The 26583-nt window shown below is 34.3% G+C and overlaps 2 protein-coding genes across 5 annotated transcripts; both read left to right on the plus strand.

Moving 5' to 3' along the window:
• The first annotated feature begins 744 nt into the window (after nt 1-744).
• Nucleotides 745-3966, plus strand: LOC121799894 (transcription factor KUA1-like). The gene is made up of 3 exons (XM_042199408.1): nt 745-1329; nt 2704-2912; nt 3242-3966. Exons 1-3 carry the CDS (start codon nt 1008-1010, stop codon nt 3752-3754), a joined length of 1044 nt encoding a protein of 347 aa, XP_042055342.1. The 5' UTR covers nt 745-1007; the 3' UTR covers nt 3755-3966.
• Nucleotides 3967-6033: 2067 nt separating this feature from the next.
• LOC121799895 (E3 ubiquitin-protein ligase HOS1-like) lies at nt 6034-12992 on the plus strand. 4 transcript variants are annotated; one of them, XM_042199409.1, is made up of 9 exons: nt 6034-6256; nt 6385-6775; nt 7365-7499; nt 7574-7749; nt 8142-8549; nt 8699-8857; nt 10116-10598; nt 11306-11440; nt 12549-12992. In XM_042199409.1, the coding sequence occupies exons 1-9, from the start codon at nt 6212-6214 to the stop codon at nt 12750-12752; spliced, it is 2136 nt and encodes a 711-aa protein (XP_042055343.1). In that variant the 5' UTR covers nt 6034-6211; the 3' UTR covers nt 12753-12992. The 4 variants fall into 4 exon arrangements, with proteins under 4 accessions (XP_042055343.1, XP_042055344.1, XP_042055345.1 ...); XM_042199410.1 differs by having other exon boundaries at nt 6388-6775; XM_042199411.1 differs by lacking the exons at nt 11306-11440; nt 12549-12992 and adding an exon at nt 10682-10963.
• The last annotated feature ends 13591 nt before the right edge of the window (nt 12993-26583 follow it).

Below are 26583 nucleotides of genomic sequence, written 5' to 3' on the forward strand. Positions count from 1 at the left end.
CTTTTAATTTTATACAAAATTAATATTTATATGTAGATAATAATAATTAAAAAAAATACACCATGCATCTTTAAAACAATTATTACTACATATATCTATATATTTTTATTTAGTTATGTTTAAATCTGACTTCGTGATTTGTTATGCAATATTGACTCTGATGAATTTTGGGAGGGTGAATGACTCCTGTTGCAATATTGAATTGCTCCATTTGGTTTGATGCCAAAAGAAAAAACTACTGTATATTTTATTCATTTCAGAACAAGGTATATTTAGATATGAAGGATAATATTTAAAAAAAAAAATAATCTCTCATGGCATGGCAGCACATGTAGTAGTACAAAACATGTGACAAGGAAACGAGGTTTTTTTCCTTACTAAACAAAACAACAATCTAAATTACTAACAGACCTATTCCAAAATACTAATCCATATCGAAATTCATTTCATCTTAATCCTTTTTTCACACTATAAAACATATCAATATATCATTATGAAAATAATACCACACTTTAAATCACCGAATGAAAAAGAAAAAATGCAGGTAATATCCTATTAAATATGGTACTAGTACTATTATTATAAAAATAGGATCATGCTGCAATAATATAAAATTGAATGAGCACATTCAATTAATTAGGATAATCGAGAAGGATTTGGTGGTTCGATTTTATCCACTTGGTCTATACATTCGAGTGAGGTACAGAACATATATACATTTACATCTATACAAACAAATCTTACCCATAAAATTATTACACGCAAACTCACCCACAGACAACTTCTCTCTCCTTTTCACTCCCGAGTCAGAGTCTCCTTCTTTGGATCAGACCTTCTCTCTCTCTATATCTATATCTATATCTGTATCCACACACACCATAGTTCGGTGTAGGCACATACCCAACAAATCCCATTTTCTATCGGATCTTAGAAAAAAAAAATAATTTAAATCAACGATCCGCTTTGTACCAAATCGAGCTCCTCCCGTTTCCATCGCTGCTTCGGCAATGACGAGGAGGTGCTCGCATTGCAGCCACAACGGGCACAATTCCCGCACGTGCCCGAATCGAGGGGTGAAGCTGTTTGGAGTCCGATTGATTGATGGCTCGATTCGGAAGAGCGCGAGTATGGGCAACTTGACCCATTACATGGGCGGGGGCGGCGGCGGAAGTGGAAGTGGAAGCGGAAGCGCCACGCCGCTAAGCGGCGCTGCTCTTGACTCTCCGGCGGACACCCCCGACCACCCCTCTGCTGGCTCCGCCCCCGCCGAGGGCTACGCGTCTGAAGACTTTGTTGCTGGGTCTTCCTCCAGCCGGGAGAGGAAGAAAGGTTTCACTTTTATTTTTTTTAATGTTTATTTTAGTTATTGAAGTTTGATTCTATTCGGTTTGGGGATTTTTGCTGTTATAATTTGTGTGTGGATCTGACTGATTTGGGGATTTAATATTGATTTTGGATAAAATTAAATCGAGGTTAGTGCCAGAAATGGATGATGTGTTGTTGTAAACGATTGTTTTGAATGTTTTTGTAAGCGTATGGTTATAGTGTAGGCTGTTGGAGAGTTTGGATAAGGATTGGTTGGTGTAAGATTGAATTTCCTTTTTGTTGGTATATTTGAGGAAAACAGAAAAGGATGCTTGGTGGTACCTAATTTGCATCTATCCATGTTAATTTGATGTTTTCTGTATACAATTTAGGGTGTTTCAGTTGCATGTGCTTTCGTATAACATGTCTCTTAATCAATCTGGTTGTGTGCATCTGCTGTGCTATTTTTAGGCTATTTAGGTTTCTGAATTCAACTGTTTGGTTGCGCCCCGGGAAGAGTTTGGGAATATGAACTAAAGTGGCTGTTTTTGTCTTCCATCTAATGTTATTTTTTGCTTCCGTTTTGGAACTAATTGCGCTCTCGTGTATACGTATTGTATCTATGTGGGTTTGGATTACGTGGAAACTTGCGAAGTGCTTGAAAAAGACTGAAATAGGCGCTGAATGAAGGCAGAGGATATATAATAACGACTAGTTTTTTCATGTTCTTTTTCTTACATTTCTATAGAGAATTGAATGAGATGATGAGTTGTAAGATTGTCAGTGGTATGTATATATGGCATTGTTAGGCTTGGTAAGTGACTAAGTGTGATTATTGGTGGGGAAAACAGTCTGGTTAAATCTGGTAAGCGAGGTACGACATATTCGTTATTCGTTAAATTTCACTGTCTTAACCGTCCCTACAAATCCGTGTCTATTTTGAGTGTCCATGATGGCTGCTTCAAATAAGGAAAAAACATAGATGCTGAAAATGATTATATGTAGAACTAAGGTTGTCAAAATCTCTGTAAAAACAATGGTCGAGTCACATGATTAAAAGTTGCACGTTTTGATGCTTATACTCTCAAAAGAGATGGCAACTGGGCAATGCAGGTGAGGTTTTTAGGGTTGGGATTTCAAAGAGATGCTGAATTTGGGCTATGTCATATTGTACTCCTATAGGTGCCTTGTATCTTTTGTCCATGATCAAATTTCAGTTTAGAAGTGTTTAACACTGTTATTGCCATTCAAGAAGTTTGTTCCATTTAAAAATTCCACCATTATGCTTTACTCGCTGCTGTTGTAAATGGTCCTTTCCTTTTCCTTTGCCTTTCGCATTTCAGTTGACATTTATTGCGTGTGAATTTACTTCAAATTAATTGTATTTTTATTTTCCAGGAGTGCCTTGGACAGAAGACGAACATAAGTTATTTCTGCTTGGCTTGCAAAAGCTTGGCAAAGGTGATTGGCGTGGCATTGCAAGGAACTATGTGATGTCTAGAACTCCTACTCAGGTTGCTAGCCATGCCCAAAAGTACTTCATCAGACAAAGTAATATGTCTAGGAGGAAAAGACGCTCAAGCCTATTCGATATTGTTGTCGATGAAGTAAGCCTCCTTCTTTCTTAGATCTATGTGTATATTCACAAATTTAGTAAGTCCTCATTGACATCTAGCTATATGCAAAACAAGATGTATACCTATGGAACAGATGACTCCATCCATCCACTTTATATGGAAAAAATATCTATCTGATTAGATAGACCATTTCAAGCTCTGCAAAAAGCCATCAATAATTGTGGACAAGTGTTTCTCATTGAAATGTGTTTCGACAAATACACACGTAGTAGGGGCTAGTTTTGTGGTTGAATTATGCTGTTAAGGTATATAATGTTTTGGGCAACTTATAAACTTTTTGCATCATATCTTTCAATTAGGAAGCAGCCGATAATACTGTGATGTCAAGAGAGTTTCTCCCTGTGAACCCTTCTCAAGCCGAGACACAAAGCAGCACTCCAGCCGCAGTACCTACTGCTATGGATGAAGAATGTGAGTCCCTGGAATCTGCAAACTCCAACGATGGGGACACTGCTCTGACTAACTTAGAGGGCTCCCAATATCCTTACCCGGTCATGTATCCTGCTTATGTCGCTCCACTCTTCCCGGCGCCCATCCAGTTTTGGCCAGGATACACTACCGAGCCTGTCAAAGCCGAAACCCATGAAGTGGTGAAGCCGACTGCTGTCCATTCGAAGAGCCCCATCAACGTCGACGAGCTTGTCGGCATGTCCAGTCTGAGCCTAGGAGAATCCATCGGCGACGGTGGGCCATCAGCCCTCTCGCTTAAACTCGTTGAAGGCTCAACGAGGCCGTCTGCATTTCAGGCAAATCCAGCTTCTGGGAGTTCAAGCATGAACTCTAATAGTCACAATCCAATCCATGCCCTCTAGAATGGTGAAAAAAGAACATGTTGATTGTGATGTGGGATCACTTTGAAGGTCTCTTTGTTAATAGAAGAAGATGATAGTGTTTAGAGTGGTTTGGTTGAGTTATAATTTTATTTGTTAGGTTGTCATAATAAGTGTGTTTTAGGAAGGATTAACTCAGCCTCAACTTTGTAGACACCAGAAGACTTGTTTTTCAAATTATTAAATCTTTCACAGCTTCTGATTGTCTTATGAGCTTGGAACATAAATGTGCATAATTGTATTTTGTGTTAAATGTATTTGATATGTAAAGATTAGAGTTTATCTACAAATAAAAGACAAAAATGTTGCTTTGTGCAGAAAGAGAATAGTCAAAAAATGCTTTGGAAAGACATGTTTCAATATGAACAATACGTATGGTGTGGGTTTGATTATAATAGTTGACTAATTCATTGCGTTTGGACGAGGTCAAATTTAATTTGAGGTAATCCAAATCCCACCTATTTGTAGTTTCATTAACTTATTTTGGGTCCATGAAAATCCAAATCGCACCAAAGTTTGAGCTACTTAAAATTTGACTTTCATATTGTGTAGTCGTGGTCATATAATCTGATAGATAGAGTAATAGAGTAAATATGATTGATGATGAATCGAGCAAAAGAACATAGAAGAAACAAGCACTACTCCAAATAGATTATGATATGTTTGCTTAAATCCACACTATGAAATAAAACAATAGGCGCTTTAATAAGGATTTAATATACAAGCTATTTTGAATACATGTCTCATTTTAGAATTTTGAATCTTCTTTTATTACTTTATCATTTCACTTTTACTATAGTACTATAAGAGCATGCACAAAATTTGCCCAAATTATACTGTCACGTGCTTAGTTGCTAGGTATAGCGCATCAACGGGCAACCCATGTGCCAGCTCCGCGATGATCAGTGACGGACACAAAAAAAAAATTCGGTAGGGGCTTCATTGTATATGTGTGTGTGAAAGAATAACTACCATTTAGTACATGAAAAATAGTTTTAGTAATGATAATAGTTTTACTACAAATCGAAAAGTAAGAGAGTGATTATTAAAAAGTGGTTGAAATATTGCCGTTAAATAGCTTTGATGGACACAACAAAATAGAAAAATATTTCCCCCATCCGCGAATAGGAGTCACGATTCACTTTTACCATAAATGGTAATAGGGTCCCACATTCCTCTAACTCATTCCGCTCACATTTTATTTAAATCTGGAGTAATATTTACAAGTGAGACCATATTCCATTCACTCTTTTCCACCTATTTTTCTTAACATTTCTTAAAGTCCGTGTTGCCAAAGAATGTGACTCCTAATGGCGGACGGAGGGAGTATAATTATTTTTCATGGCTAGAAAAATAATTATATAAGTGAAACTCATTCCACTCACATTTCATTTAAAACTAATATATACAAGTGAAACTCTTATTTAACTAACTTTTTTCTATCCACTTTTCTTAACATTTCTTAAAACTCGTGCCTTCTATAAATAAGATTCTTAATGGCGAACGGAGGGAGTACAATCAATATTACAGCACATCTTCTAATTCTCTACATTAAGATAAATAAATTGCTCCATATAATAAAAATTTCTATCAGGAAGGGCTTAAGCCCCTCCCCTCTCTATATTGTGTCCGCCAATGATGATGATGCAAGAAGAGTGAGCCAATTGTGGATTGTCACGTGGCTCATCTGATTTTTTTTCGTATTTATTGATTAAAAATCCAAGTGGACAGACCCACAAAAGCTTAATAATGATCCACTCAATCTCCCCTAAACCCTAAACCGTTTACTCGGCCAAATAGCATTTCAGTAAAACATTGATTATAATCACATAAAATTGCATATCTTACACAAAAATATCATAAAAAACACATTTCTATTTGTTTTGTAAAAAGACTATGAAATTGTGGTCACTAGATCGATTCTTACCTTTGAGTATCAAACAACTTTAAATCATAGGATCAAATGTAGCATGATGCCTACAAATTAGCACAAGAATAGTCACTGTCTAGGCTTGCCGATGCTTGGTCTAATAACAAAAAAAAAAATTATAAAATTTGGTCAAATTATTATAAATTTTAAATATAACCAGTCGTATATCATAACTTTTCTATTTTTTAATTAATTTTTTTGATTTGAATTTTGGGAAAATTATGTGTATAATAGAAGAAAATTGGTATAAATTGAATAAAATACTAATTTGGTTAAGACTTAATACAAGTATGTAAACAAAAAAGAACAATTAAAAATATTAGCAAAAGGTTAGGGCGTAAAATTGAGCTCCTGACCTGACCCTGCCATTGGGTTCTCCTCTCCTCTCTCTCTTTCTCTATTGTTATTTCAGCCTCAGTTGCAGTAGACTGTGGGAGAATTCCTATTGCCTGTGCTAATTTATCATTTACCTCCTTCAATTTCTTGCTGCTTTCAAAGCCTGTCAACTAATGGTTGGTCGGAAGTTCGATGAACCCACCGCATCTCGCAGCCAGGTATCCGTATTTCCCGTATTCATTTCATTCTGCTCCTCAATTTGCTTGCGAATTATGTCGTTTTGTTTTTGTTATTTTACTCTTGTTTGAGGTTGCTTTGATACTAGAGCTATTTGCTTTGATTTTAGAAGGCGTTACTTCGTTTGGCGTCGATTGATCCAATCGAGTTGTGCAATGAAGCTAAAGTAGAGCGGTGTAGGGCAACTAGGGATTTGAGAAGCTGCGGCCTCAATGTACAAAGGGTTCTTATCCCCTGCGGCCATGCTGCTTTGTGCGACGAATGCAGTCAAAGATGTGAGGTTTGCCCCATTTGTCGAATGTCCCTGCCAAAGGGGGGAAATGAGCTCCCCCTTCGCCTTTATTACGAATGTATTGAGGCTGGTCTTATTTCTAAGAGGCATGATGATAGACTGAGAGATAAAGAGGATACTGCGAATCAACTTGTTGCTGATGTACAACGCTTGTATTCACTCTTCGATGTCACCTTGGAGAACAACCTAGTTTCCTTGATTTGCCATTGTATCCTTCAGTGTTATATATGTGTTCTATTTTGTGTATCCTCTTTTGTGCAAGGGCTTCATTTCTGCCTCCTCCCATGATCAATATCACTGAAACTAACATTTGCCCTAGATTTCCTTTAGGATGTGCTTTTACTCGCTTCTGTTCACGTTGTAGCATAATTTTTCTGGAAGTATTATCTTTAAGGTTTTCCATGTTCATTTTATCATGGATACAAACAATTTAGGATTTCTAAGTAGTTTAGTTGTTTTGAATTGTTATTTGTTACTCCCTGTCCCCATTCCCCAAAGCCATAGCACTATATCACATTGGATGGACACAAGGCTTAAGAAAAGTTGGTAGATGAAGTGAGATTTTTTTTGGTAAATACTATGTGTTTAGAAGGTTGAAATATATTGTAGAGTGTGGGGACACGTTCTGAAAAGGAAAATGATACTTTCGAGGGACACCAAATATATTAATTGTGCTATAGTTTTTGGGGATGAATGGAGTATTTGACAGTTGAAGAAATGTGGTTTGATGATTATCTATTATCTGTGGCTTAGTTAGTTTTTTTTCTTCCATGTTTCTCCTTAATAGAAGCATACAGATATTACAGATGTATGCATGGATGAAAGTGCTGTATCAAGTGATCCTGTCATTGCACTTTTGCTTGACGAGAAGGTTGTCAAAGACTGGTGCAGGCGGACTTTCCAAAGTATTTTGAAGGAACTCAATGCAATATGTATCCTAAAGTTTATCTATTTACAAATTATGACAGATGCTACAAGTTCTTGTGAACCTTGACATTCATAATAGATAGTCGAACAGCATCAGAGATGAAAAGTCATTTAAGTTCTCTCCTGAAAATATCTTCAAAGCTAGCAGGCATGTCCAATGTTCTTGAAGTGTTGGAGTCTTCATTCAGAGGCTCTATTTCAGTCATGCTTCAGGACCTTAATCATCTTCAAGAGAGTATATTGAAGACAAAACAGGTAAAAGTTCAAAGTATCCTGATTTGTCAGCTCCATATTTTGTAGTTATTGTTTTTGTATCCATAAGAATCTGTTTAGAAGATTTTATGTATATTAGTGTCAAAGCAGTATAGAATGTCACGGGCATAGATATTTCTGTTGCATCTTGTCTGGTTTCTTGGCCATTTTGTTCATTGTATACCTACATTTTCAAAATGGTTTGTGATACCAAGGCTGTTTATGTTTTCTTTAATACTTGCGCTACATAGCTAAATTTCTTTAACAAATTATTTTCCGAATAAACCTAACCAGATGCATGATTCTGTGTAATTTTGATTGCTGGTCTTGCTGAATCATGTCTTGCAGTCTTCCTAACTTAGATTTTAACAATAATTGCCTGTATCAATTTACAGCATTTGGAGATCATGGCTTGGTGCATTAGACATCAATTTTTGGAAAATGTGAGATGTAGATTTTCTGATTTTGCATCATGGAGTTCATCTGTTCGTGAAAGGAAATCTGCAGCAATTTACCGAGCATGGCCTGATTCAGTTGCTGGTATCTTGGGGTCTGGTGAACAAAGTACATCTAGCCTCTTTATTGAAGATGCACTTTCAAACCTTGAAAATGATGAAGGATATGGTCACCAAGATGAAGGGGAATTAGCAATTTCATCATTGCTGGCTAGTGTGGGAAATTCAGTTTTTCTATCCAAGTTACAGGGATTGGCAGGATGCTACCCTTTCGAAAGTCTCCGAGTTGCTGTCGACTTACTCTTTCTACAAGGAAATTCTACTTTGGTGGTTGCCAAGCAAGCTATTGTATCCTATTAAATTCAATCCAGCTTGTTTAAATCATTCCTCAGTTATAAATTATTTTTAGCACGAAGTGAAAAAGTGAAGATAACTTCATTAAATTTCTCTTTATTGCACATAAGTACACTTGTGGTATTCCTTAACCTGTTTTGCAGTTTTTATATTTTCTCTTTGATCGGCACTGGACAATCCCTGAAGATAAGTGGAGGGACATTGTTGATGATTTTGCTGTCACATTTTGTATAACCAGGCACTCTTTGCTGGAATCTTTTGTCTTCTATCTTTTGGATGACCACACTGATGAAGCTTTAGAGGTAGACAGTTATCTTAAAAGTCTCTTTAGGTTTTATTATTTTCTCTAGCCAGCTACTGAAGTGGAGTATGTAGGAAGACTTGATGATATTTCACCATCAGAACAGTTGAGGCAATATTGTGGATGCATGTGCTATTTTTTGTGGTTTGTGCTGAATATGTTTGAATGTATGCCTGCTATTTTTACTATCTTCTTTTCTGGTTCTCTCATTCGTTGTTTTTGACTATATGCTTGTTTTCCTTCAAGCAATTATCTGCTAATTGTTTGAATATTTGCTTTGGTTTTCATGTTTAGAATGACCATTGTATAACAGTGACCCTTTGGCTTTTGCTTACCTGATTATCACCTTTTTAGCATGTAAGCTCATCAGAGATATAATTTGTTTTTATATGTGCCTTCTTTGAAAAGAAAGAACAGTGAAGAAAAGATATAAATATGATAGACCTTTGATGTCAATCATTATAGCTAGAAAGCATGTTATTTGTGAAATACAAGAAGCATTGGCTAGTATTATCATTAAAACATTGTTCTTTTGCCCCTCAAAAATCGAAATAATTAAAAGCATTTCCTAGGCCAAACATTTAGTTACATAAAAATTTGCAAGCAAAACAATTTTTTAGTTCAAGAGCTTTATCAATTGAAGGTCCAAAAGTAGCTAACCTAAATGATAAAAAGTACTCCCTCCGTCCCATAGTAGATGCCACACTTTCCTTTTTAGTTTGTCCCACAAAAGATGTCACATTTCCTATTTTGGAAAAAGTTCCTTCTTCACATCAATTAAAAAATTATATTTTCTCTCACCACTTAACACACAAAATAACATCTCCTAAAATCCCGTGCCATCTCCCAAGTGAGACATCTACTATGGGACGGATGGAGTAATAAATTTAGAAACTGAACGTTCAAACCCTTCAATTACAGACTCAAAAGACCATATATTCTATATTAATTTGCAATGGGACTGCTTAATTATTTATCTATTTAATTTATTAAAGAACACATTATCATAGTGTTTTTTTCAAAAGTACATGATAGTCTTAGACTACAGTTTCAACAGCTGGGGGCTTAAATTCGTAGTTTTTATCTTTCAAGTTCTAGATTAATTACTAACCTATCTTTTAGATCCGAAATGATGAAATGCCTAGTTGTAGTAGATTTTTGTGGCTAATATTTTCACAATCACTGTGCTTCATGTTTGTATCTTTTGCTACTTTGATATATACACGTTGTACTGATTATTTTCACAACTTGTATCCTAGGAAGCATGCCGGCTCCTTCCTGAAATTGCAGGCCCAAATATCCATCCTAAGGTTGCACAGGCATTGTTAGAGAGACAGAATCCTGATGCAGCTCTAATGGTACTGAGGTGGTCAGGGCGAGATGGGGGAGCAACATTAGTTTCAGTTGGCGAAGCTGTCACTGCTGTTCGGGTTCGGGTAGAGTGTGGACTTCTGACTGAGGCATTCATGTACCAGAGGATGATTTGTACGAAAGTCAAGGATAAGAAACTGAAAGATGCTTATGATGAAGCAAATGAACAGCTTAACAATTGGCTAACCTGGTTGGAGATTTTGGTCTCTGAGATTTGCTGTCTTTGCATTAAAAGGAACTTAGTGGATCGAATGATTGAGTTTCCTTGGAATGCCGATGAGGAGAAATATCTTCATAAATGCATGTTTGATGTAGCACAAAATGACCCTGCATCAACCATGGGAAGCCTTCTTGTGGTTTTCCATCTCCAGGTACTTGTGCTTGTTTATTGTTGACTTTGTAGTTGCAGTTTCTATTAGTCTCTGTTAGCTTATCTTGGTAATTATTTCTGCAGCAGTCACCATAAGAAGACAACAGAGTGGTTTCTACAGAATCAAAACTTCCATCGTTTTGACCTTTGCATTCTACCGTTCATTAATCCTATCCTTACTTATGATTGATAATACCAGTAGTTCTTACTGAATATCCATAAAACCTATCCTCAACTCATTATATAAGGAGTCCTCGGTTTCGGAACTTGAAAAATTTATTCTGAAAAGCCTATGTTTACTAAGTCTGTATTTTAATTTCTTGTACATGAGGCATGGGCTATCAATCAATTAGTTATTTCTTTGTTTGACACGTTCCACATAGAAAAGTTTTGATATGAGAGTTTAAAGCAGTTAAGTCATCAGGTACTTGGCATGGTTTCTCCTGTCTCAGACCTGTGCACATCTTTGTCTGCCAGGAAGGGCAGCTAGGCCCCACACCCCCCTAGCCTGCATTTAGAAACATTGATGGCATGGTTTATTTTCCTAAGAATTATGTTCATTGGTTTGTGTTAATTAGTTTATTCAGTCATTAGATCTTGAGTGTCGAAAACTCAATATTGGGTCTATTTCCGATCTTTTCCTGCCATTATGAAGTCTTCGTGAAGTAATTAACAATCACTCATGAGTTTCATTATTACATATTGCAGAGATATCGATATGTTGAAGCATACCAAGTGCACTCTAAACTTCAGACTTTGGAGGAAGATTTCATCTCAAAGCATCAGAATGAAGAAATGGCTTACAAAGTAAAATTATTAAATCATTGGAGGAAGACATTGGTTGTAAGTTCTCTTTATTATATAACTCCTTAATAGTATAAAATGATATCTGTTGTAGCAGAAAAAACTGCAATTGGTTTGCTTGAACAGAAATGCTCCATTGCTGACATGGAATTTATTTGGAAACAAATATTCAGCTAGGACTGTTATTTGATTGGCAACTGAAGGTTTCTAGAACTTTTTGTTACCTGTCTTTTGGTTATGATATGCCAAATAGTCAATTTTCTACTACTTCTGATTGATGTAGAGGTTAATAATCACCAAGAACCTTTCACAATTATTTATAAATATTAAATTACTAGATATTATAAAAGGTGGTACTGGTAGGTACTATGTAGGTAGCAAGGTAGACTTAGTGCCTGATAGGGGCCTAGTCAGGGTTTGATGCGGCATAAACATTGTTAAGCACGGCCTTGCCTTCTCAGGAAACACAGGGGGCATTCTATGGCATTGTTTTTACTTTTATGGATCTATCTCAAACTTTAACATAGTCTGGTTAATAGCAGATTTATAACAATAGAAGAAAAGATTCCTATAATTGGTTTGCATAATCCGTCGATTTCTCGATGTGGTTTGACTATATCTGCTTGTATTGACCTGGATTATCACCTACTTAAACCTATGCTTCTGCTGGACAAAATGATGAAAAGAGTCGCATTACCAAATATTAGCACTGCTTTAGGTTAAAATGTTTACACGAAAATTAAAAAAATGTGATATCTAAAACAGTTACTAGTGAACCATTTCCGAGAATTCATGATCTATATATACTTACCGAGATTCAGCAAACTTTGTGATGTCCATCCAACTCATATTTGGATCTCAGAACATATCTTAGTTAGGCTAACAATATTTGCTAGGTAGGATAGGTGGATTCATCTCATTTTATTATTTTTATTAATTCTCACAATTGCTATTGTCTATTCCAATGGAGTAGCATTTTGTTCCTGTTTCATACTCATTCACCTCTTATCATATGCTTCGCTCCTTTGGTCTTGCGCGTGTCCAATAGCTTACACAGGTGGAACTGGAAAGTTGTCCCCTTGGACTCGGTGTTTGTATTATTGTTTTCCCATTTTCAATGTAACCATTTTTTTCTTTCCCTTTGCAGGACCAAAGTGTTGATTTGTTGCCGGATGTCCTCCAACAGCAACTAAAAGATGGAAAGTTGCCTGAAGCTGGGGCGTGTAACGGCGACCAGAATATTCCACCAAAACCGAAACCTCCAACAGTGCAGGAACCAATCTTAGGCAATTTGTTGTTTAAACTTCCCCAGCAATGGGAGACCAATGGCTTTGTACATCATCAGCCTTAATCAGAATTGAAAACTTTGTCTAATATCGTTATGCAAATTCCTCTTGTATTCTTTGCTTTTGTTACCGAGTCGCGAAGAAACCATGTCGACACTCCGCTGCAGTTTTGTACGAGATTTAACATTTTGTAAGACACCATGTCGACACTCGGATAATATTTTGTAAGACAGTCGAGATTTGAAGATGTTATTTATGTCTGCAACTCTTAACATCTCTGATGTTATATTTTCTCTCTTTTTTTATGTGTGTGTGCAACTCTCAATACACTACCTTATAGACATTGGGTTAAGTGGCCCAAATATTGTAAGATCCAAAAATCGAATTTCAAGAGTTAATAATAATGGTATTTGGCCCGTTACTTTGATAGTGACCACAAAGTAAAATAAGTAAATAATAATAATGAAATCGAGCACGTCACTTTAACCCTGTGCAATTTAATATCCGAGTTTGTAAATAAATTCACATAGGTACATGATTCCATCATACACAATGGGTGTTCAGTTGGCAAAATTAAATCTCATGATTAAATATATATATATCATATTTGGTTCATAAGATTGAACAATACAACTTAACCCAGATGGATAATTTCATGATAATTAGTATAACTTTCATTAAGCTATATAACGAATTAAATTATAAAAATTATAAATGGTATGGTAGGGCTATTTATAAAAATTAAATTAAATTTTTATAGTTAATATGTTTAAGAATTTCATACTATTTTTTGTTTTAATTTTTTACTTTCTAAAAGTGTTTGAAAAAGTGAAGTGAATAATATCATTTTAGGTACTCAAACTATAAGAAAATATCATATTCAGTACTAGAAAAAGAGATAATCATATTCAGTACTAGAAAAAGAGATAAAGAAAATATCAAATCTATTACCTAGACATGAAAGTCCAAAAATGTCTTTCATGCCTTGGGGGCATTTTGGGCGTAAAATTATGATGAATAGTAAAAAAGTACCATAAATGTGGTTACACCTTAGTTCAAGGACTACCCATGATATTTTTAAAGTTTAGGTATCATTTACGTGCAAAACACATAGTTCATGGACCATTTGCGTAGTTCACTCAAATAATAAATCATTTCAAGATAGGCTATAGATTCTCTACAATTTTAAATAATAAAATCAGTAACTTCCATGAAACTATATAATTATTTCAGGAAAGGAAAATAACAGCACAAAATTCATTCTAAATCATCATAAAAAATTAGAATGAATCAAGAAAAGTACAGAAAAATATTAAAGGTGGATAGCCTCTCATCATTTGGACAAGGAAATCATTAGGTAGTTCGAAGCAATCATAATATTCTCATAAAAACGATAATGACCCACTAATTAAATTAATATACTCCTATATACTCATGTTAATCATTCCCACAATCATACACTATAATATAATAGTACTACTTTAAATTGCATATATAACATTACACATATTTTCATGGATCTGAAAGCAGAATCAGAATATTTTAAGTCAAGTATAATAATAATAATATAGACAAATAATACTAGTTGGATTATATAAGGGCAAAATAGTCCAGGAAAAGAGTTGGGAACATTGCGCGTGGTAAGCAACCTAAAGTTGTGAAGAAATGATTAATGAAGTAATTAAAGGTGGGATTTGAAGTAAAGATTGTGTAGTTAGGTTGTCAATAATAAAATCACATGGGCCAGCTATGCACTGCACATGGCCCAAATATCTGTAGGCCCGGCCCGAATTACACACGAATGTGGAACAAAAGCTGGCCCACTCAAAATCCTAATCCTTCTTTCCTGGTGATACCCTCCACATGCTACACCCACGTGTGCCTCGTTGACTGGTCGCATTTTCTTTTAAATAATTAGACTAATCATATGTATATATCTTTGATGGAAAATGGTGAAAATATAATTATTTTTAATATCTTGTTTTGAAAAATAGATAGTTTGAGTTGGTGCGATATCAGCATTATGAGACGTTTTGGTGTGAGAAAGTTTATTTTATGTCCTAAAAATATGATATTAAAGGATATTCATGTAATGTTTTAACGCTGCCATTTAATTATACTACCACAGGGTAGTGATCTATGGCAAACACCTCTTAACCAAATAACTAGAGAACAAATCATAGCCACAAGATCAAAAAAATCAATGGCTAGTATTAATTTTCGAATTTAATGAGATCTTAGCTCCCTCAATCACAAATTTACTCAATAATAACAATGCAGGGGTATTATGGTCTTTGCACATACAAAATTAAGTTACGTCATTGGCAAATTCAATTCATTTGAAAAAGAAACATTGTTCTCCTTCGTCTACGCCGCTGTTGTCGGTTTTCCTCCAGGATTCCGCCTCCTCCTTCGTCTACGCCGCTTTCGGATTGCTCTCAGCCGCTGAATTCATGCTTTGGATTCGCCGGAGACTCATCGAGGAGGATGCTGCCGCTGAGCGTTAGATTCGGAGATGGCGGATACTCCGTTTCTTCAACACTGTCTATAAAGATTTGGGGGGCAAAGGATTTTGCCGAGATTGCCAGTTTGAACGTGTATGGCAGTAGAAACAGATTTTGTTGTTTTTTTAGTATAGTTTATAACTCTTACGTTCTGATTAAATAAATATTCCACTGAATTTTATTTTATTTTCTTGTAAGTCTTACTACTATAGTTAATGATGTGTTGTGTACTCCATTTTATCTTGTAAATCATGCTAAGAGTGATGTGTTTTGTAAACAAGAGTGAAGTAAAATCAGAATAAGAGTGATTGTTTTGTGAACAACAGTGAAGTAAAATCAAAGTAAGAGTGATGTGTTCTGTGAATAAGAGTGAAGTAAAATAAGGAGAAGAGTGATGTGTTCTGTGAACAAGAGTGAAGTAAAATCACAGTAAGAGTGATGTGTTTTGTGAATAAGAGTGAAGTAAAATCAGAATAAGAAGAGTGATGTGTTTTGTGAACAAGAGTGAAGTAAAATCAGAATAAGAGTGATGAGTTTTGTAAACGAGAGTGAAGTAAAATAATGCTTTTGTGGGGCAGAAAAATGAATTAAAAAAATGAAAAATGAGTAAACGACAACAGCTTTTCATCAAAACGGCATCTTCGCCAATTCCTCCACATCATTTCCGAGTACACTTCACTCTTGTTCAGAAAACACTTCACTCTTGTTCACAAAACACATCACTCTTATTCTGATTTTACTTCACTCTTGTTCACAAAACACATCACTCTTATTCTAATTTTACTTCACTCTTGTTCACAAAACACATCACTCTTATTCTGATTTTACTTCACTCTTGTTCACAAAACACATCACTCTTATTTTGATTTTACTTTACTCTTGTTCACAAAACACTTCACTCTTGTTCAGAAAACACTTCACTCTTGTTCACAAAACACATCACTCTTATTCTGATTTTACTTCACTCTTGTTCACAAAACACATCACTCTTATTCTGATTTTACTTCACTCTTGTTCAGAAAACACTTCACTCTTGTTCACAAAACACATCACTCTTATTCTGATTTTACTTCACTCTTGTTCACAAAACACATCACTCTTATTCTGATTTTACTTCACTCTTGTTCACAAAACACTTAACTCTTGTTCAGAAAACACTTCACTCTTGTTCACAAAGCACATCACTCTTATTCTGATTTTACTTCACTCTTGTTCACAAAACACTTCACTCTTGTTCAGAAAACACTTCACTCTTGTTCACAAAACACATCACTCTTATTCTGATTTTACTTCACTCTTGTTCACAAAACACATCACTCTTATTCTGATTTTACTTCACTCTTGTTCAGAAAACGCTTCACTCTTGTTCACAAAACACATCACTCTTATTCTGATTTTACTTCACTCTTGTTCACAAAACACATCACTCTTATTCTGATTTTACTTCACTCTTGTTCACAAAACACTTCACTCTTGTTCAGAAAACACTTCACTCTTGTTCACAAAACACATCACTCTTATTCTGATTTTACTTCACTCTTGTTCACAAAACACATCACTCTTATTCTGATTTTACTTCACTCTTGTTCAGAAAACGCTTCACCCTTGTTCACAAAACACATCACTCTTATTCTGTTTTTACTTCACTCTTGTTCACAAAACACATCACTCTTATTCTGATTTTACTTCACTCTTGTTCACAAAACGCTTCACTCTTATTCACAAAACACACCACTCTTATTTTTTGAAAATCTCTTCAAACTAAACAATTTACATTTCATAAAATGAATAATTGATCAAGCTTGGGACCAAGGGCCACCTACCAATATACATACATGATACATCCCCTTTCATCACCACATTCTGATACCACAAACCTTACTTCCAACAATGCCATCCAAAAAACACAAGCCCAAGAAATCATCCATCACTAACACACCGCAGCCGCTGCCGTATCGCTCTCAACAACAGTGTCCTTGGACGGAGTTTCTCTCAACTAACATCACCGCCGCACACAATCCGTGGCGCACCAACGCAGCTCCGCTCCCGCTGTCACCAAATCACGGCTACCACCACCAACATCAACACGATGCGACGCCCATCACAACCAACCGCCCCAACTCTGCCACGTCGCCAGTGCCTGCATCAGCGCCGCCCCAAATCGAAGGAGATTTGCAGATTTGGAAGGAGAAAGAAAGGAAATCACGTAAATTTGAATTTGATAATGTAATTTCCAAAAATACCCTTGGCCTATTTTATATTATTAAAATAAATAATATTTGTTCCATTAAGATGTGTGGCTGAGATTTGTTCTCTAGTTATACACTTAAGATTAGTTATATCTTGATCACTCCCCATACTACCACATCCACATCGATTATTTGTTTTGTTAATTAAGTACCAACTAGTTATATGATAATATGATTTACTTTTGTATGGCTTTGTCGAACTACTACGAAGTTATTTGTCCATAAGATTTCTAACTTACAAAATGACTTGAGTAATTATATATAGTTTCTACAATTGTAAGGCTAATTGGCAGTTAACTCATATACTTAGAATTAAATCTTGATTTTTCCATAAACTATAATACTGATGACAAAATATAGGAACTTTGATCATATTTTGATATTCCACCCATTCCATAAAAATATGGGCATATAATATAACATGGGAATTATGACAAAATTGATAAAGTAAGAGAAAAGAGAAAAATAATACTCCTAAAAGTAGTGTTAGTGAATAGTAAGACCTACATTATTTTCAGGGCTTCTTGGTATGATGGAATGGAATGAGGAGGGAATGGAATGAAGATGGGAATGGAATGAGGATGAGAATGGAATGAGGATTCCATTCCATTCTTGTGCTTGGTGAATGTAAGGTTTATAAATGGAATGGAATTATTATTCCTTGATTGATTTCATTCATGTACTTGGGATAACTACAAATAATATAGGAATATAATGTAATTGAATGAAATATGAATAATTAATATGTTGATTCTATAAAAAAAATATTTATTCAAAAATATTTTTGTCAAATATTTTGGATCATATTAATTTGTACTATGTAAATGAGTGTGTGCATATGTGGTGTATGTATTGTTGAGTGTGTGTATATATGTGCTGGTGTGTGTGTGTTACTGTGTGTGTATGTGTATGTTTCTGTGTGTGCGCGTATGTTTGTGTGTTGCTATGTGTGTGTGTGTGTTTCTATGTGTTTGTGTGTTGCAGTGTGTGTGTGTTTCTGTGTGTGTGTTTGTGTGTTGCATGTGTGTTGCTGTGTGCGTGTGCGTGTTGCTGTTGCTATGTGTGTGTTGCTGTGGGTGTGGGGTGGGAGGGGGGATGGGGGGTTGTGTGTGTGAAATGGAATGAAATGGAATGACCATTCCTTAGCTAAATGGAAGGAATGACTATTCCAATGTACAATGGAACGGTGATTCCAAAGGGAATGATGATTCCTAAAGAATAAAAATACCAAGCAAAGAAATGGAATGGAGGTAGGAATCCATTCCGTTCCCCCATTTCATTCCACCACGCCAAGTAGCCCTTCAATGTTTTGATAGTGGTATAAGTTGTAGTTAACATGATGTATATGGGTAATAAATTAGGATAACTTTCCACAAGTGGAAATATCCATATTTTTATGGGATAGATAAAAATGAAAGTGCACATATTTTTATGAGATGAAGGGAACATATTCCTTGAATTTAACCCACCATGTCAAAATTGATTTGATACGAACCTTTAATTCCACGTACAACTAAATTTAAATATACGATTGCTTAAGTCGTAAAAAATGCTCCATATAATCAAACGAAGGCAATAAGTTAGGTATATAATGCTCAAAAGTTAAAACGTAGATCTGCATCATACTTTTGAGCATCATTGTAGTCTTTGACTATATATTTTCAACAAATTATCGTTGATATTTTTTATTTTATTCATTTATTAAATTAATTAGTAGTTTTCATTGTCACTTCACTTCTGTTTTCATATGCAAGCATCTTGGAATCATTGAAACCCATTGAAACCCAAGAACAATTTATTCTAATAATAACATCTCGTGCAATTATATGAGGCAGCTGATCATATTGTAATTTAGATCACCATCTTAGACTGAATTATAATTACGTACGTTATCCTTTTTAAAAGTTGCAAATTTATACCCAACGTAGTTGCATTTAATTAGGACCACGTCCAACATTTCCGATTACAGAGAATCGTAAATAATTCAACAAAAATTAAAGTCTATTCAAATTCTTTTCATCCCAACTCTATTGAGTCGTGAACATTATTTAGATTCAATGTGATTTTATTTTAAGAATTAAGGCCATCCACTAGACATGCACAAACCGAACCGGCCCGGCGGTTAACCGCCGGTTTGGGCCCGCCGGTTCATGAACCGGAACCGGAACCGGAAGCGGCGGTTTGAACCGTCCGGAGGGTTGCCGGTTAACACGGGCCGGTTCAGGGTCGGCGAATTGTGAACCGTGAACCGGCGGTTCGGCGGTTTGAACCGCCGGTTCAACCGAAGTTTTAAAAAAATTATTTATAAAAATTGATTTTTATATTTAAAATCAATTTTTACAAACAAATGAATACAAGAAATTCGTAATAGCCCATATATATTTGATGGGCTTGCGAATTTATGAAACCATTCTTGGTTGTTTCTCTTTTATAGAAACATCCTTGAATGTTTTATGTTCCACTTTCGATGTGGGACAAACTCATTCTTGGTTGAATCTCTTTTATAGAGACACCTTGAATGTTTTATGTTCCACTTTCGATGTGGGACAAACTCATTCTTGGTTGTTTCTATTTTATAGAGACATCCTTGAATGTTTTATGTTCCACTTAAGATGTGGGACAAACTCATTCTTGGTTGTTTCTATTTTATAGAGACATCCTTGAATGTTTTATGTTCCACTTCCGATGTGGGACAAAATATGTTGAAGTACTTTCTTTTATAACTACATGTTTAGAGCATTCATTCATTTTTTTCCAATGTGGGATACAAAACTTTCTTTTGTCTTCTACTTTTCTTCATGTTTTGTATGATATATATAAGCAAAATTATTATTCAAATATATTCTTGATTGATAAAAATAAAGAATTATTGAGAAATATGATTTGTATATAGAAAATATTTATTTGTATAATAATTATTGTTAGGTTTATACAATTTGTATAAGAATTATTCTTTCAATGTGTATAATATTATTTATTAGTTAACATATACATAAATTTATAAACATAAGCAAATCATTAATGATAAATAACTAATGAATAATAATTTATGTAATAATATTTGTTATTATTACATAAACTATTATGTCCTATTAAGTATTGATATTTTTTTAAGTATTGATAATAATATTGGACATAATAGTTTATGTCCAATGTTATTTATGTATTTATAAACTATTATGTCCAATATTATTCTATAATAAATTTATGTATTTATGATCAATGCAAATTATTCTATTTCATTAGTTATTTATGTATATATTTATAAAATATCAATACTTAATATTGGACATAATAGTTTATGTAATAATAACAAATATTATTATATAAACTATTATTCATTAGTTATTTATCATTAATGATTTGCTTATGTTTATAAATTTATGTATATGTTAACTAATAAATAATATTATACACATTAAAAAAATAATTTTTATACAAATTGTATAAACCTAACCATAATTATTATACAAATAAACATTTTCTATATACAAATCATATTTCTCAATAATTCATTATTTTTATCAATCAAGAATATATTTGAATAATAATTTTGTTTATATATATCATACAAAACATGAAGAAAAATAAAAGACAAAAGAAAGTTTTGTATCCCACATACCACATTGGAAAAAGATGAATGAATGCTCTAAACATGTAGTTATAAAAGAAAATACTTCAACATATTTTGTCTTACATCAAAAGAGAAACATAAAACATTCAAGGAAGTCTCTATAAAAGAGAAACATCCAAGAATGATTTTGTCCCACATCAAAATTGGAACATAAAACATTCAAGGATGTCTTTATAAAAAAGAAACAACCAAGAATGATTTTGTCACATATTGATAGTGAAACATAAAACATTTAAGGATGTTTCTATAAAAGAGAAACAACCAAGAATGATTTTGTCCCACATCGAAAGTGGAACATAAAACATTCAAGGATGTCTCTATAAAAGAGAAACAACCAAGAATGATTTTGTCCCACATCGAAAGTGGAACATAAAACATTCAAGGAGGTCTCTATAAAAGAGAAACAACCAAGAATGAGTTTGTCCCACATCGAAAGTGGAACATAAAACATTCAAGGATGTCTCTATAAAAGAGAAACAACCAAGAATGAGTTTGTCCCACATCAAAAGTGGAACATAAAACATTCAAGGATGTCTCTATAAAAGTGAAACAACCAAGAATGAGTTTGTCCCACATCGAAAGTGGAATATAAAGCATTCAAGGATGTCTCTATAAAAGAGAAACAACCAAGAATGAGTTTGTCCCACATCGAAAGTGGAACATAAAACATTCAAGGATGTCTCTATAAAAGAGAAACAACCAATAATGAGATTGTCCCACATCGAAAGTGGAACATAAAACATTCAAGGATGTCTCTATAAAAGAGAAACAACCAAGAATGGTTTCTTAAATTCGCAAGCCCATCAAATATATATGGGCTATTAAGAATTTATTGTATTTATTTGTTTGTAAAATTGATTTTAAATATAAAAATCAATTTTTATAAATAAAAAATATTTTTTTTTAATTTCTGTTGAACCGCCGGTTCATGAACCGGAACCGGCGGTTCAGGCAAAAAACCGGCGGTTTTGAACCGCCTGGTGAACCGGCGGTTTTTTGAACCGGAACCGGAACCGCCGGGAACCGGAACCGGAACCGCCGGGAGGTAGGCGGGCCGGTTCAGGTTCAAGCATTTCCTGAACCGTGAACCGCCGGTTCATGAACCGGAACCGGCGGTTCGTGACCCTTGTGCATGCCTATCCACAACGTTGTTCCTATACCGTTCCTTAAACTACTATTTGCGGGCCCCACTGTACTTTTTTACTCCATTCTTTAACTAAGGAACGGAACCTGCAACCCTCCGTTTCTTATCCATTCCTTAACCGTTCCTTAAATTACTATTCATTCAATTTCATTTCTTATTTTTATTTCCAACCCAATTCAATTAAAACAAACACACTTTATTAAATAAAATAAACTTACAACATAAAATTCGTAAAAAAAACATAATTTAATAATTTCCTAAAAAATAAAAATACACAATTTTAATAATTTCATCCGCCAAAGTTTGCTCAAATGTGCTCAATTAGATCCTGTTGGAGTTGGGTGTGGGCGCTAGAGTCGCGTGTCCTTGCACGAATAGATAACCGTTCTTGTATAGACGGATGCACTCCACTTCGAGGCGGACTACTTGCGGTTGAGCTTCCGGGGATTCAGGGTCGAACCAATTTCCCGCCTCGGGTCCTTCGTCTAGGACAATCATGTTGTGCATGATTACATACGGGAGCGTCGTTGGGGCGGCGCGGCTTCTTCCGCCTCCCGTCGTCGATCTTCTTCAAGTGATTGTTCCAATATTTGACGCATTTGTTCAAAAGGATCCATTAGTTTGATTAAATTTGGGAGAAGAAAAACAGAGTTGATTTGAAATGAAAATTGGGGTGGAAATAGAGATGATTTGAGAGGAATAGATGTGTGTTTGTGAGTGAAATGAGTATGAAATAGGAGTATTTATAGAGTAAATAAATTAAAAATAAATAAATAATAAATAAAAACGGATACAAAAAAACGGTAACAATACCGTTGCAATTTTTTTTTATTAAATTCGATTTTTTTTTTAAAAAATGAATTATTGCGTCACCGTAGCGAAACCCACTCGCGGGGCAGCGAGTGGGCGTCACGTGTCGAATGAGAGCCTGCCACGTCGCCTCGGCGCGTGGCGGAACGTGTCGTGCCGTGTGCCGCGGCAACGACACCCGGAACGACATCGACACGGAATGGCGACGAAACGGCGGCTGCAACGCGTGCCGCCGCGGAACCGTTCTTCAGGAACGGCATAGGCACCGCAACGGCACAACGTTACGGGTGCTCTAAGAGCGATTCCGATGCGTGATTTGAATTACAAATTACCTAGAAGGGCAAAATAGGAAAATGAATAATGAGATTTAGAGCATTGACCGGCTCATGTGGGTTTGACCAGATGTGCACGTGTGGGTACACGTATGCTACACGTGTGCCATGCTGTAGTTGGGATGTTGTTGGTGGAACCCATCTAGGATGCACATGACTCTTAATAATGTTGTTTCCAACTTGTTATTCTTAATTAAATTGAGATTAACTACCCCTAACTGCATATGATTAGCCATTATTGTTTCTCAATTTAATTAATCTCATTATTTAAATAATTGTTGTATGAACGAACTCTACTTGAGACTCGATTTGTGGAATCTTCTCACTTCATCAAATAATTGCGTTATTTACTAATGGTGATTAAATGTAACAACTACAACCTCAGGTGCATATATATGTACTAGTTTATGCCAAAACCACTATAATTAACAGTACCCATAATACGAGTAAACTCGTATCGGAGAATAATGGCGAGAAATCGCCCGATAAAGGAGGTCCGTTCGCGGAAGGAATTCCGTCGAGCAACCTATGAACAAAGACGGAACAAATACTCCTATTTATAATACTCCATAATAACTTAATTTAGTGATCAAGAAATAAGAAAGATACGCTAAATCAATAATATGTGAAATAATAGAGATATGAGAATATTCCGTAGATATACTCGTGTCAACCCATCATTAGACACACTTTCTCAATCAATTTTCAAAATGCACATATTTTATACTAGTAATTTATTTGTATGGTTTAGATTTCTTTTTAGTTATTAATAACTTATCACATTTGAATTGAATTGATATAACTTAGTCAATATCTCTTGTTTAAATCTAGCCTTATAAGATGTTATGTAGCATAAGTTATTCTTAATAATTTATGAAGATCAAATAATTATCTGACTTACTTAATTACTTTAGACATAGTAATTAGTTAATATTGCTAATATATCACAACCCTAATTCATTTTAAAAGCAAAACATAAAATTGCAATATAAAAATATTTAATTCTTGACCGACTTCCTACATCGTAAGTAGTAAAAGAATCGAGATATTAATACAAATTGGTCTTTTAAACACCTCAAAAATTGGATTAACAACCTAAATTATAAAGCATGGGTTAATTTTTACCTTAATGATTTGACGTAATGAGGTAACCAGTCGAAGCAAAATGACGAAATTGACCTTAAACGCATGTGACTAGGTTTTCTGTCTAGTTCTTCTTAAAATCAGTTAGATTACTGTTTTTAAGGAATTTAAGTTTTAAAATGATGCATGTTGTGCCTTTGGGAAGCCTACATAGGTATTATAATGATGCATGCTCAATATATATAATTGAAACCTAAGCAACATGTAATAAAATAATAGGGTTGCAATGATTATTGACATGAAGCATTGTTTAAAGTAAAATATTTGAAAGCTTGTAGTAGTTGTCAAATTCTATTAGTATTTTCATACTACATATATTCTGATATATTTGTATATTCACCGACTAATATATAGTATCTCTTCTTCTCTTATTTTATTTTATTTTATTTTTGAGATATTTTACTAACATGTGGGTTTCCCACCAATTTCTTAATAATACTATTAAATTTTTATTATTATTCTTTATTAAAGAGGACTTGCAACTGCAAATATATACTCTATCATCCAAGAATGAAAAGTTGATAGTTACCCTCGAACAAAAAACGAATGAAACTGATAGCCGATTTATAATTTCCAAATGCAAAGAATGATTGTAATCCATTGAATATTACTAACAATTCAATACCATCTTTCTCAAGTTACTTTTAGTAATCCATTTTATGATTTATAATTGAATAATAGTACTTCAAAGACGATATCCTTGTCTCTTACTTTATAAAGAGGGTTCAAATGATGCGTTTAATTGGGTTATCAAATATTGTGGTTCTCATATAATTGTTGTTATTATTTTGACATGACTATTAATCGGATATAAATAAGACCTTTTCTTATTTTGTTGTCCCAATCATGGGTATATATAAGAGGTGAACCATCATATAAATATATTCTAGAACTGAATTTACCATCTTTGTATACATAACAAAATAAAAATGAGTATGACCCCACTTCATGTATCAACTTTCCATGGCCATAGTGATGTTGTTCTGATCACCAATAATAAAGTGTCGGAATGAATGAAAAGAAAGAAAATAAAAGAAAAGTCATATATATATAGTGAATTATTGTTGACAACGATCGGTACTTTAGTTCTCTGCAATTAACTTCTTTATCTTCTTAGTTGTGTCAATTATTTAAGCTTTATTATTCAATCAACAGATAGAAAGTAATGAGTGGATGAATAACTTTCAAACAAGAAAAATAAATTATGAAAGATTGATGAGTATTTTATTATTGTCAATAATGTTGCGGCTAGCTAGAGGTCTCATCACTATTATACCAAATACTAATATTTTGGGATGTTAGAAAGAATCTGATGATATTGATCTTTCCAGCTTAGGCAACATCGATACATATATTCTTTTTTTAATCTGAATAAATCTTAATTTAATACTCCTATAGGACCATATTATAATGATCTACACCATAATGTGACGACCTAGCTACGTAAACTAGTTGCTTAATTGATTAAAAATTATATTCAATACTAACATGTATATATCGATTTCAATACTAATGTAACTATTTAAATTTTGGCAGATAGGTTTTTGCGAAAAAATGGAGAAGTCTTATGTTGAGACATACTTATAACTAACTTGATTGGGTAAAAAAACATTCACCCACAAATATTAATTTTCAACAATCATGACATATACGTATATAGTATCCATTCTATATAATTAAGTAACTATAATAATGAGTTATTAAATAACAACCCTAATAAATGTGAATAGATAGAAAGATGGTGGTGGGATTAAATAGAGTTGAACATGATGAAAAAGAAAACGCATCTTACATATCTATCACTTCATTTTATTTGAAGGAGGAATTAGAAAGAGAAGGGAAGGGCATGTGAAGATGGTAGGGAAGCACTTATTAAGATGTGGAATTTGATGAGCAATCAAATCAAAGGAATTAGGGGTGGACACGTTATAATACTAATATTGATTGAATTTTTCATAAAATTAGTAGTAAAAAATGGCCCAAAATTTTTATAAAAAAACTTCTTAATAATTGAAAAAATGAAAGGAAGATTATTAGTCCAAAAATGAAGATATTGAAATGAGGTGGGAGTGTGGGGCCA

This window comes from Salvia splendens, chromosome 4 (genome assembly GCF_004379255.2).
Source record: "Salvia splendens isolate huo1 chromosome 4, SspV2, whole genome shotgun sequence".
Classification (NCBI taxonomy): Eukaryota; Viridiplantae; Streptophyta; class Magnoliopsida; order Lamiales; family Lamiaceae; genus Salvia; species Salvia splendens.

Bases quoted from the DNA above. Each gene is read 5' to 3' on its own strand.
- LOC121799894 (XM_042199408.1), top strand. From the start codon at position 1,008: ATGACGAGGAGGTGCTCGCATTGCAGCCACAACGGGCACAATTCCCGC. The intron at 1,330-2,703 runs GTTTCACTTTTA...TTTATTTTCCAG, and splicing joins CAGCCGGGAGAGGAAGAAAG to GAGTGCCTTGGACAGAAGAC. The intron at 2,913-3,241 runs GTAAGCCTCCTT...TCTTTCAATTAG, and splicing joins TCGATATTGTTGTCGATGAA to GAAGCAGCCGATAATACTGT.
- LOC121799895 (XM_042199409.1), top strand. From the start codon at position 6,212: ATGGTTGGTCGGAAGTTCGATGAACCCACCGCATCTCGCAGCCAG. The intron at 6,257-6,384 runs GTATCCGTATTT...CTTTGATTTTAG, and splicing joins CCACCGCATCTCGCAGCCAG to AAGGCGTTACTTCGTTTGGC. The intron at 8,858-10,115 runs GTAGACAGTTAT...CTTGTATCCTAG, and splicing joins ACACTGATGAAGCTTTAGAG to GAAGCATGCCGGCTCCTTCC.